The sequence below is a fragment of the Tamandua tetradactyla genome, chromosome 7 (assembly GCF_023851605.1).
Source record: "Tamandua tetradactyla isolate mTamTet1 chromosome 7, mTamTet1.pri, whole genome shotgun sequence".
Classification (NCBI taxonomy): Eukaryota; Metazoa; Chordata; class Mammalia; order Pilosa; family Myrmecophagidae; genus Tamandua; species Tamandua tetradactyla.
The window spans coordinates 140,174,926-140,187,991 of NC_135333.1; the positions used below are offsets into that span (position 1 = coordinate 140,174,926).

The 13,066-nt window shown below is 34.0% G+C and overlaps 1 protein-coding gene across 1 annotated transcript in view; it reads right to left on the minus strand.

The window, feature by feature from the left end:
* The window catches only part of ZFC3H1 (zinc finger C3H1-type containing), a 69,389-nt gene that overhangs the window by 40,424 nt on the left and 15,899 nt on the right, over nucleotides 1–13,066 (minus strand). The window contains exons 4-10 of the mRNA XM_077111437.1: nucleotides 11,375–11,573; nucleotides 10,894–11,117; nucleotides 7,678–7,801; nucleotides 5,064–5,161; nucleotides 3,433–3,642; nucleotides 3,071–3,235; nucleotides 2,000–2,137 (exon numbers count right to left, since the gene is read on the minus strand). Coding sequence (XP_076967552.1) covers nucleotides 2,000–2,137; nucleotides 3,071–3,235; nucleotides 3,433–3,642; nucleotides 5,064–5,161; nucleotides 7,678–7,801; nucleotides 10,894–11,117; nucleotides 11,375–11,573 — 1,158 coding nt within the window. The remainder of the gene's footprint in view (nucleotides 1–1,999; nucleotides 2,138–3,070; nucleotides 3,236–3,432; nucleotides 3,643–5,063; nucleotides 5,162–7,677; nucleotides 7,802–10,893; nucleotides 11,118–11,374; nucleotides 11,574–13,066) is intronic.

A 13,066-nucleotide genomic window follows, 5' to 3' on the forward strand; every position in this document is an offset into this window, starting at 1 on the left:
AGACAGCCTACACAATGGGAGACAATATTTGGAAACGACATATCAGATAAAGGTCTAGTATCCAGAATTTATGAAGAGATTGTTCAACTCAACAACAAAAAGACAGCCAACCCAATTACAAAATGGGAAAGAGACTTGAACAGACACCTCTCAGAAGAGGAAATACATATGGCCAAAAGGCACATGAAGAGATGCTCAATGTCCCTGACCATTAGAGAAATGCAAATCAAAACCACAATGAGGTATCATCTCACACCCACCAGAATGGCCATTATCAACAAAACAGAAAATGACAAGTGCTGGAGAGGATGTGGAGAAAGAGGCACACTTATTCACTGTTGGTGGGAATGTCAAATGGTGCAACCACTGTGGAAGGCAGTTTGGCGGTTCCTCAAAAAGCTGAATATAGAATTGCCATACGACCCAGCAATACCATTGCTAGGTATCTACTCAGAGGACTTAAGGGCAAAGACACAAACGGACATTTGCACACCAATGTTTATAGCAGCATTATTTACAATTGCAAAGAGATGGAAACAGCCAAAATGCCCATCAACAGACGAGTGGCTAAACAAACTGTGGTATATACATACGATGGAATATTATGCAGCTTTAAGACAGAATAAACTTATGAAGCATGTAATAACATGGATGGACCTAGAGAACATTATGCTGAGTGAGTCTAGCCAAAAGCTAAAGGACAAATACTGTATGGTCCCACTGATGTGAACCGACATTAGAGAATAAACTTGGAATATGTCATTGGTAACAGAGACCAGCAAAAGTTAGAAACAGGGTAAGATAATGGGTAATTGGAGCTGAAGGGATACAGACTGTGCAACAGGACTAGATACAAAAACTCAAAAATGGACAGCACAATACTACCTAATTGTAATGTAATTATGTTAAAACACTGAATGAAGCTGCATCTGAGCTATAGTTTTGTTTGTTTGTTTGTTTATTATATATATTTTTTGTATTTATTTTTATTTTTTCTCTATATTATCATTTTATTTCTTTTTCTGTTGTCTTGCTATTTCTTTTTCTAAATCGATGCAAATGTACTAAGAAATGATGATCATACATCTATGTGATGATATTAAGAATTACTGATTGCATATGTAGAATGGAATGATTTCTAAATGTTGTGTTAGTTAATTTTTTTAATTAATAAAAAAGAGTAAAAAAAAGATATATCAAAAAAAAATCAGAATGAGATATTTCACTCACGTGAGAACAGCTGCTATTAAAGAAACAGAAATTAACAAGTGCTGCAGAGGATGTGGAGAAATAGGATCACTCATTCACTGCTGGTGGCAATGTAAAATGGTGCAGCCACTACGCAAGACAGTTTGGCACTTCCTCAGGAAGCTAAGCATAGAACTACCATATGACTCAGCAATCCTACTATTAGTCTGTACCCGGAAGAACTGAACAGGTTATCTATCTGCACACTGATATATATGATTTCACTGATTTGAAATAATTAGAACAAGCAAACACAGAGCCAAAATCTAGGATACATATTATCAGGGTACAGGGTGGGGAAAGGGAATGGGAAATTAAGGCTTAAAATATACAGGGTTCCTATTCGGAATGATGGAAATGTAATGGATGGTGGTGATGGTAGGCAACACTGTGAAGGAAATTAAGAGCACTGAAATATATACAATTAGATTGTATATATGGTAACTGTATTAAATTATTTTAAAAATCCATAAAACTGCACTACATAAATAGTGAACCCTAAGTTAAAAAATGGACTATAGTTAAATAGTACAATTATAAAAATGTGTTATCATCAGTTCTAACAAATTTTCCACACTAATGCAAAGTGCATATAGGAATTCTGGGTTTTACACTTGACTGTTCCGTAAACCCATAACTTCTCTAACAAACGAAAAGAAAATTACACCTTTCAGGTTCAATTTTCAGGAAAAAATAAATTTGAGAGACTACTGACAAATCACTTTCTTTTCACTTTAATTATTACACTTACCTCAGCAGTTCTCCTTGCTTCTTTAATCATGGACTCCAATCCACCAAAAACACCACTTGCTGACTTACAAGCTTCTCCATCAGATTCACTATCATCTGAATCATTTAGTGTTACAACCACTGATTTATGCTTTGGAAGCTGCAAAGATAATATATTTGTTATTATCAATGACAAAAGTTATCTCTAATCCTTCCTTGGCTCTACCACAATTAACTTCATGGCTTTCCACAAGTCACTGAACATCCTTGAACTACAACATATAAAAATAGTGGGCTCCAAATAGACAATCGATGATTCCTTCTGTTATATAACTAATTTGCCTCATCTACCTATATTGGTCATATACCAAAACCAAAAATATTCTCAAGTATTTTTAGATACTAGTACAATCACATTTGTAATTAAGTTTCTAAAGAACCATGTAGCCACCTAAATTAACTTATTCCTTTACAGCAACAACAACAAAAAACTTTAAAAATAATCCTACACAGCTATTAACAAAACGTTCTGTTTTTTGTGGTTATGTATAGAGGGTAAATGGCCAAAGTTGGTTTCCTAACAGAGGCATGATTTCAACTTGGCTTTGCCCCATTCACTTCATTTCCAAGCCAGCAGAGAACCAGGGAGAAACAGCCATTTCAATCTCCACCATAAACATCAATAAACACCATAAATAAATTCTCCCATTACAGTATAGTCATTGTTTGGAAAAATACGAGCAAAAATATACAATCTGCTAAAACTGACTCCACAAAAGACAGAGAACCAGAACGGACCAATTCCTACAGAAAAAAATGCAAGGAAGTAGCATAGAAAAGTATACCACTGATGAAAACAATGTTTCTCCTAAAACATTATCACCAAACTCTACCCTTTTCAAACGAAGAAGCTGGTTGCTCTCATTTCATCATTAATAAATAAAAAAATAATAAGAAATACATATTTGTACTGAAATACTAAAATGTATATACATAAGTAACTTAGGTGGTAGTGAACAGGACAGCAAAGTTGCCTACAAACTTCTCACAAGCTGTTATAGAAATGGAATTAAACTTATTTCTTGGATTTTACCGAGATCACAGTTCGTGGAAGACGAGGTCCTCTGTGAAACTTTGGATTCTGTATCCTAGGCTGAGATACTGTATTAATACTGACTATTGATAGATTGCTTCTTGGCACAGGCTGTGAATTGTTCAGAACTGGAGGTGAAGGTGGGTCACTATTACTTGATGTTTCCTAAATAAGAGAGAGACAAACAGGAAACATCTTTAAATTAAATAAATTTCTGTCACCTTTTAAAATCTTAATCAAATTAGTAATTTATCTCGCTTGCTGAAAAGCCCAATGAATCCCAAATAAACAGTAAAAAATATGGCTACCCTTATGAAACTAAGTTTAAGAGCACCACCTAGAGGCTCAGGTACCTAAATTACCTCTGGCTTAAAAGCTCTTTTATTCGCTAGAGATTTAAGGAGCTCTTCTCGAAGCAGCATTTCTTCCTCTTCTTCTTCGTCTGCAAAAGGTGGTTTTGGAGGCTGTTCTGGGTCTTCAGGTGGGAGAGGTGGTAAAGGTGGTAGAGGAGGTAGAGGCTCAAGAGAAACACACAAGCCTTCCACAAAAGGCTGGTTCAAAGGTGGCACAGACTAGAATAAAAAAATTATCAACTCCAATAAATTATCCATGGAGCAATATTAAATAAGAAAACATATATGCTAGGTTATTATGGTAGCTGTAAATATAGCTGAACTAAGTACAAACTATAAATCTCAACACTAACCCAGAATTTGATCTTCAGCCATGAAGATATATTATTTTTATACTTAAAAAAAAAACAACTATTTTTTGTTTATAAACTTCAAGGAAATCATATAAACAATTCTGCTTCAGTTCTATTCAGCATTCTAGATAGAAGATACAGAAATCAAGTTGTACAGGTCTTTCCCTCTACAACTACCTGAAAACAGAGATACTGGAAACTTAATTATGAGTGAAAAAACAAAATTCAGGAACCAAAGGGACAATGGGAATAGTCCAGAGTATTTTAAGAATTAAGTCTGAAAAAGAACCATCACTAATCATTTGAAACTTTGTAAAATGGTTTATTAAAAAGTATCAATAAAAAAAACTAACTTACACAAATCTTAAGTTTTGACATGTTTTACTTCAAGATTTTTTGGTATTTCACTTGGCATTAAGTTCATTCATTCTCCATTTCCCAAAAGAAAACACTTAAAGGAAGACAGGAAAAAAAAAGTTGTTTCTCTTTCTGCTCTAAAATTCCCCTCACCATAAGCTTCCCAGAAAGACAACAGATTTCTACCTAGGAACTCTGATATGGCAAGGTTCCCTCTTACCTACTGAGAGAGTTTGATCTCTAGGTCCTCTGAACCTCGAAACACCTTCAGAACACTTTGTGATTTTTCCCTGCTTCCTTTTTTGTTTTTCTTTTAACAGGGGATTGGCAGTTCTTTTAAAAGGGAAATGCTGTAAGTAATGCTTTGCTTTTATTGGACTTTCAAGTTAAAAATAGCTGAGTATTCCTCAAAAGAGGACAAAAGGGAGATTAATTTTGGAAGCATCCTACTACACTTAAATCTCAATTCCAAGAGAGAAATAATCAAAAACATTAGATAATTCCTTACTCTGTTTAGGGAAAAATTTCCTGAAAGTAGCTATTAGCTGAGAGGCAAAGAGAAAGAAGGAAACATACTGGTATTGAAAGATTACAACATGAGATTAAAAACTATGAGGGCAGGCCATGGTGGCTCAGCAGGCAGAGTTCTTGCCTGCCATGCCAGAGACCGGGGTTCGATTCCCAGTGCCTGTCCGTGCGAAAAAAAAAAAACAACTAGCTATGAAAGATCTACCAAATGACTGGTTTGCCATTAGATAATCTACTGCTCATTCAATTTCATAGCTATTAATTTTCGCTAGCAATTTTGATTTTTTAAGCCCTCTTTAATCCTAACAAATAATTAATTACATGTTAGCTTTTCAAATCAAATTAGAAAAGACACAACGTAACAAAAGAACTTTCTTAAAAATCATATCAATTCTAACTTACAGAAACCTGAGGTGGTGGAGGCAAAGAAATAGACGGTGCTGGAGAAAAATACCCCAATGAACATTCGGAGAAGAACGGTGGCTGTACCGGCGAAGGAGCTGTAAAAATAATTTTTTAAGAGTTCAATAAAAGAAATACTCCAATAAAAATAAATGAAATGTTACAGTATATTCAAAGAAATAGAAATACATGTAGAACGTATATTAAAATTTTAAATATCTGATAAAAACCTTCACCTTCCATGAGACTACATTCATTTTGCCCTTTTATCATCAAAAAAGTCAGCCATTCACTTACACCAACATCTAGTCCCTCAAAACACTGCACTTTGTTTCCCTTTTCACCTAAGGATTTTAGCAGGGCATCGAGCAGGAAAGGCTAGAAATACTTTTTGAATAATAATAAAACAAAAAATTCCACAGGATCTTGCCTGATGTACTAACTGAAATAAAACGGTGACCTACTTACTACGTTCTTCCCTTCAAGTAGAACAAAGTGAGGAAACTGACTGTATAAATAATGTAGAAGGCAAACAGGACTTAGAGTAAAGAGAACTACCTACTGTATTTCATTAACAAGGTACACATTTTTTCACATTTAACTTATATTGTAACTGAAAGAGTTACAATCGATTTATCTATTAAATTGTTGGTATTTTTCTTGTTTGTCAACAGAAAACAATAAATGTGCTCTTTACTTTCAATGGTTTCTTAGGCCCAGTGAAATATGGCAGATGCAAACTGCACCCTGGATACTCACTAACAATATAATCTGAGGCAACATGTACTGCTTCTTCTTTATTCAGTTGTTTCGTAAGTCAATGAGGATATTATCCAAATGATTTATACAGGGTAAATGAGGTCCAAATGAGATCATCTGAATATTTACAGACCATTAGAACATTTTACCTCTTAAAAAATACAAAGGTTGGTAGTGACTATGACAAAAGGTTAAAATCTGATAAAGCCAGGGGGGAGAGTACATTCTCCATGTATTTAAAAATACAGATCATAAAATTATTTTATAGAAATGCAGAGTATTAATACTGTCAATTCTTGGCAACTACAATGAACCATCTCCAAGAACCTGGAAATAGGAAAATCAAAGATTGACCAAAGAAAGGTAAATTACGAAATAAAAACATAATGTAATGGAAGATTTTCAATCACAAGCCTAAAATATCAATCTGAAAATGAGAACTTGGTAAAAACAACTCAAACTATATGTCTTTTGTTTTGTCTCCTAATCTCAGACATATAAAAGCATGATTCTAGTTTTGGTTTGATGTCAAAGGATGATCAAGGGGAAAAATACACTGTGCCGTTTTGAAAGTATTATGTACCCCAGAAAACCATGTTTTAATTTTGATTCAATCTTGTGGGGGCAGCTGTTTCCTTTCATCCTAATCCAATACTGCAGGGCAGAAATTTTTTATTATATTATCTCCATGGAGTTGTGGCATGCCCAATTGTGGGTGTGACCTTTTGATTAGGTAGAAATGTAACTCTGTTCAGACTGGGTCTTGATTAGTTTACTGGAATCTTTGAAAAAAGGAAAGATTTTGGAGAGAGACTGAAACGACAGAAGTCTCAGAGCTGACAGAGAGAGAGCTCACACAAACTTTAGAACACAGCTGACATAGATGTGTGGATATGCTTGGGGCCCAGCAAATGTCACTAAGAGATGTTAAGCAAGCCAGATCCTGGAGAAAGCCAAGGGGAGCCAAGAGATGAAAGCCGGCCTCAGAGAATCAAAGTGAGGAACCCCCACAGGAATACAGGCTGAAAGCAGCAGAGCCCAGGAGCAAGGGACCAGCAGATGCCAGCCATGTGCCTTCCCAGCTGACAGAGGTGCTGCAGAACCATCAGCCTTCCTTGAATTAACATATCTTTCCCTGGATGCCTTAATTTGGACATTTTTATGGGCTCATAATTATAAACTAATACATACACTGATCATGTGGTCTGTCAAGTATTCCAGTTCCTGGACTGTCAGCTGCATTATTTTATCTGCCTCAATTTTATGTATTTTAACTAATGTGAAAATACATCTCTCACAGCCAATCACCCTTAGACATCAAGAAAACCAAGTTTTGGCCCTCAAAAAGAGAGACAGATCCTGGATCTATAAAATGTAACTGAAATGCAGCTCTGATTAGGTTTGATTGGCTTTTCCAGATGCCACTAGTAACACTTTCCATCCTTAAATTCCTACAAAGAATCATCACTGGAAGGAGGGAGTGAGCATAAAAGCAAGAAAGTATCTTGGATATAAAAGATACTTAAGAAATTAAAATTTTTGTTTGTTTTTTTAAGAGCAGTGTTTTCATCTTTTCTACAATCTTCAGTTTTTAGATCAAATAGTTAACAGTGAGTATAAGCAGCGCTTTTTTAAAAATGAATTTATTTTTAAAGTCTTGGAAATAAAGGACATTATTACACATTTAAGATTTGTTCCCTAAGAACTTACAACACCAAATAATGTCTACATCTGTACAATCCAACTCCAAATATTACTTTTATTACACATTTCTTTACAAGATTTTGGGTAGCTCAATGATCATTACCTATTCAATATTTGTACATACACAAATGTTTCAAGTTTTGGCTCTTACCTGGAGAATTGGTTTCACTATCTGTATCCATAGCAACTTCTTCATAGTTATCATATTGATAAATGCTTCCTCCACTATCAGTAGGTTGCTTATCTAAGGATCGTCTCAGATCAGGATCTGAAGACTAAATATACAACAAGCTATTTTAGTTTCAAAGCATTTTCTGTCATAGGCTATTCCAAAGCTAGAAATTACAAAACAACTGATTGCTATCTTCTAGGGAATATTTATCATAAATAATGGTGGAATACTTAGATTTGCTATCACATCTGATTTAGGAAATTTAATTTAATGACAAGGATGCTGTGACTGGCAATTTATGAATGCATAAATTCATAAATTCATAAAATAGATAGAGATGGAACCTAGCAAGTACTGTATGTACTGGTGAAATCCCTGATAGTTAGCAGAACCGAATAAATAATTAGCTATTCTCCTATAAAATAAGATGAAACAGCTTTTGAACGGTTATGAACCAGCAAAATAAGGCCAAGTTTTATTTCATCAAGACTATATTTAGAATACTTTTTAAAGAATCAAATAACACCTAATTATGAATAATCAATGATAGCTGAATAATAGAAATTCTGAATCCATACAACTCAACAAAAGACACACAACCTATTTAAAAAAGGACATGAATAAATATTTCTCCAAAGAAGATATACAAAGATATACACGCGCTAATAAGCACATGAAGAGATATCAGCCATAGCTATCAGAGAAATACAAATCAAAAACACAATGAAATACCATCTCACACCCACTGGAATGACTACTATTTACAAAAAAAAATAAGTGCTAGAGAGATGTGGAGAAATAGGAACACTTGTACATTGTTGGAAGACAAAATGGTGCAGCCATGGTGGAAAACAATATGGTAATTCCTGAGAAAGTTTAAGTATAGGATTACCATATCACCTGAAAAATCTCACTTCTAGGTATATTTCCAAAAGAAATGGAAGACAGCTGCACACCAACGTTCATAGTGGCATTACCCACAATTGCCAAAAAAAAAAAAAAGGGAAGTAACCCAAATTGCCCATCAACAGACAGATAAACAAAATATGGTATATATACACAATGGGATATCTGACCCCCAAAAAATAAGTTATGATAAATGTTACAACAGGGATGAACCCTGAAGGCATCATGTTGAGTGAAATAAGCCAGACACAAAGGTACAAATACTGTATGATCTCATTTATATGAAATCAGAACTATAATACAAGCTACCAGGGGTCAAACGGGATGAGAATGGTGAGTTAATGTTAAATTGGTATGTTTCTGTTTGAGTTAATAGAAAAGTTTGGCAATGGATGACTGGGATGGAGACACAACATTATACATGTAATTAATATTTAATCGTATATTTGAAAAGGAAAAAAAGGTAAATTTTAGGTTGATAAGTTACCACACATGTGCACACACAAACCCCCACAGAACTGTATAATGCAATGTAAACAGTGCACTAAAGTTAACAGAATAATTATAATAATATTGTTTCATGAACTGTAACAAAGGTACCACACTAATGTAAAATGTTAACAGGAAAAACTGTGTGGTTGGGGTGGGGGTGGGGGGAGGTAAATGGGGACTTTGTAGTTTTTGCCTGTATCAGTAAACTTACTACTGCTCTAATTTTAAAACAAACTAACAACAACTCTCCAGATAAAGATAAAGGTAATGCACAAATAACAAAATAATTGTCTCTAGATTGAACCAAGATGTTTTTCACAGTTCTAAGCATATTTATTATATTCCTTATTTAAACATGCCTAACTCCTGACTCCTTTCAACTAAAGAGCTTATTCTTGAATCTCCTTATTCTTCTTTAGTTTATTCACAAGTTTATTATTCTGAAGTTTTAATTTCTGAAAAGTGTATTAGAAATAGTAACACTAAATCCACAGTAAATTTCACAATTAAGAAAATACATTTACAGTTATTATCAGTAACCTATGTATAGTAAGTGCTCAACAAATTGATAACTAAATTTAGTCACACATTAATGCTACTACTATATGATTTAACATCCTTTAAAACAGCCCATATCAATTAATCATGACACTTAATTCTGCATTACTAAATGACAAAAAACTAATGAAATTCTGCCATAGCACTTTGGGAAGAGCCACCTTTGGAATAGGTCCTCACTACAATTAAGTAATTCTACTTTCTTATAAATAAGACAGGATGAAAAAGCTAAAACAGCGGTATTAATCACAACTATCCAAAAATAGAAGCAACCCAAAGTGGATAAACAAAATGTGGTTTTTTATACACAGAAGGGAATGTTATTTAGCCCTAAAAAAGAAAGAAGTTCTGATACATATGACAACATGAATGAACCTTTAAGACATCATGCTGCATGAAATAAGCTAGACACAAAAGGATAAATATTGTATGATCTCACTGATAAGAGATAACTAGAATAAGCAAACTCACAGAAACAGAATTAGAGTATAGGTTACAATGGGGTGTGATGGGGGTAGGGAATGGGGAGTTAAGGCTTAAAATGTACAGTTTCTAATTGGGATGATGAAAAGTTTTGATAATGGATGGTGATGGTAGCACAACATTGTGAACATAATTAACAGCACTGAATTATATTTGAATGTGGTTTAAAGAGGAAATTTTAGGCTATATAAATGTTGCCAGAATAAAAATGAAAAAAAAAAGCCATGGAACTGTACAACAGAAACAATGAACCCTAACTTAAACCATGACAGTTAATAGTACAATTATAAAAATATGCTTTTATCAATTGTTCCAAGGTACGACACCAATGCAAGGTGTTAATAATAGGGTGGTATATAAGAATTCACATTTTATGCATGATTTTTCTGTAAACCCACAACTTCTGATTAAGAAAAAAAAAGGCTCATATTCCCACCTCCCCTCCCCAACCAGAGTTATATAATAAGCTCTACCAAACACAAGATATATTTATAGTTTTTCATGGTTGGCTGAATCTATGAGTTAAGATTATAAGAACTTAAATCGAGAAATGTTTTGATTTTATATTTTTTTTTCTTTCTCATTCAAAAACATTTTTTAATTTGTATATTTAGTCACTGTCATGGTATACTCTAGGCATTCCTAGATTATACTGTCTCAGTCTTTATCATCACATGTTAAACCAGAAGGAAAGATAGATGATTTTATATTTAACATATGCTGCTGATTTGGGTAAATCTATTTTGTATCCCTTACTTTACTTCTTGATCTCCTCTTGCCACCAACCAATTTCATGAATCGATTGTATTGCTCTTCCTGATTTGAGAGATCTCGAATTTTTCTGATTTCTTCCTCTCTTTTCCTTCTCTCTTCTTCTTCAGCTTGTTTCCTCTGATCCTCTTCTTTCTGTCTTTCCTGTTCTTTTTGCTGCTGAAGTTTCTTCCATGCCTTTGTTTGCTGCTTCCTCAATGCCTGTTTAGCTTTAAATGAAAGATACAGAATTATCAGTATCTATCATAAAGTTAGAATATTCTAGGGAATAAAAGAAGTAAGAACTTAAAAGATCACTTTCTTCACCATTACTCCTTAATGCATGAAAGCCTCAGTTCTGTTTAATCAGTATTGTCCTCCATTTCAGGGCCCTCTTAACTCCCCAAACTCAACACTTGCTGAATTGGGATCTAGAAAATACACTGGTATATGATTTCAAAGAAAAGAATTTAACAGAAATGATCACCTGTAGTGCTAACTTTTTTGGCCGAATGTGTTTTTGTATTGGTTTTAACTTTTTGTTGTACGGTTTTCGTCTTGGTCAATTTTTCTTTGCTTTCTTTCATCACCTGCTGTTCTTTTTGTTGCCATTTTTTACTAGCTGACTGAAGGGCCAACAGACGAAGTTGCAATTCAGATAGCTCCTCTTCATCTTCACCAAGTTTCTTCAAGAAAAAAGAAACAGTTGCATTTTAAAAATTCCATTAGTTGACCTTAGATAGTTTACCAAATTATGAGCTTTTTTATAAGATCAGAATTTAAAGTTAATTTTAAAGCAAATATTTAGAAGACAAACAGAAACAAAAGAAAGAAACTCAATTACTTACCTTGGTCTAACATACCTAATTTAGTCCCTATAATACACAGAGGTAATTAACCTGAGGAGTGTGTGTGTGTGTATATAGAAGAGGAAGCAGAGAGAGTTCAACTGATGAAACAGGATGATGCAGAAAAGGAAGGTTAAGGGTTAGAGTTTAGCATTTAACTGTCTTCCTAAACTAAAAAGAGGAAAAATCTGAAGGCAGTGAATGGGAATAGAAATCAAGAACCCAGAAGAGGTAAGGAATGAAGAATGAAGGAAAGAATTACGGCTTCTTGTAGCTCACTTATATACCATCATCACTGTTGCTAGTCTTTAGCCAAAATTGTTGCTAATGCCAACAGCTGGAAATTTTCATTTGTTGGGAAGGCTAAAGGTACAGATGAACAGATTCCTATTACATGTATATATAGGTCTGATGTCACATCTTTTGATGGGAATTTATAATGATACCAACTGGCTGTATTATCAGAAACATGTAGAATTACAGCTGAAAACTACAGCAAGATGGATAAAGGAAAGATATAGATAAACTCACAAAATTATTTCCCTTAATGAAATGGTTAAGTTCCATAATCATGCAATTTCTCACAAGAAAACAGAACAGGTACATCAAATGTCAAGACAAATTCAAAAAACGTCTTTTTCTACATACTTTTAATTCTTTAAGCTACTGTTGAATTTTTAAACATTATGTGTTTCAGAGCTACAGATAATTATCTGAATATTTAAAATATTTTGAACACCAAAAGACTTTTCTTCAGAGAAGCTAAACCAAGATGGTAAGACAAAAGAAGATGTTTTGAAAACTGTCTTCAAATGGAATAAACCTGAATTTTTTCATTCTACCTGTTTGTTTTTTTAAATTAATCTATTCTCCATTTTTTAGCTGAAGTATAACAATGAAATGTCAGGCTACCTAAGGAGAGTTGCTAAATTGGAGTCCATGAATTGGATGGGGGTCAGGAGCAGCGAGAAGGAAGATCTCTTAGTCTTTCTACCCCTGAAGTAAATGCAAAACAGTACTATGTTTCTCTCCCTCTCTCCCTCTTTTTGTATGTATGTGTGTATACAGGAGTTGGGGATGGGAAGAGTCAAAAGACTCTAAAAGGTCTAAGTCCACTTATCTAATAACTTTTCTAATAGGTGAATTATAATTATTTCTTCTAAAATCTTATAAATTATTTGCATTCTTAGGCACAAAATAGTGGCTCCTACCTACTGGTTTTCACCTTAGTATGAACTAGTATAAATCCCGTGAACTACCAATACACACCTTGCTACTTCAGATTACCCAAACCAGAATACCCTTTCCACTGGTGGGAAATATTTGTAAAC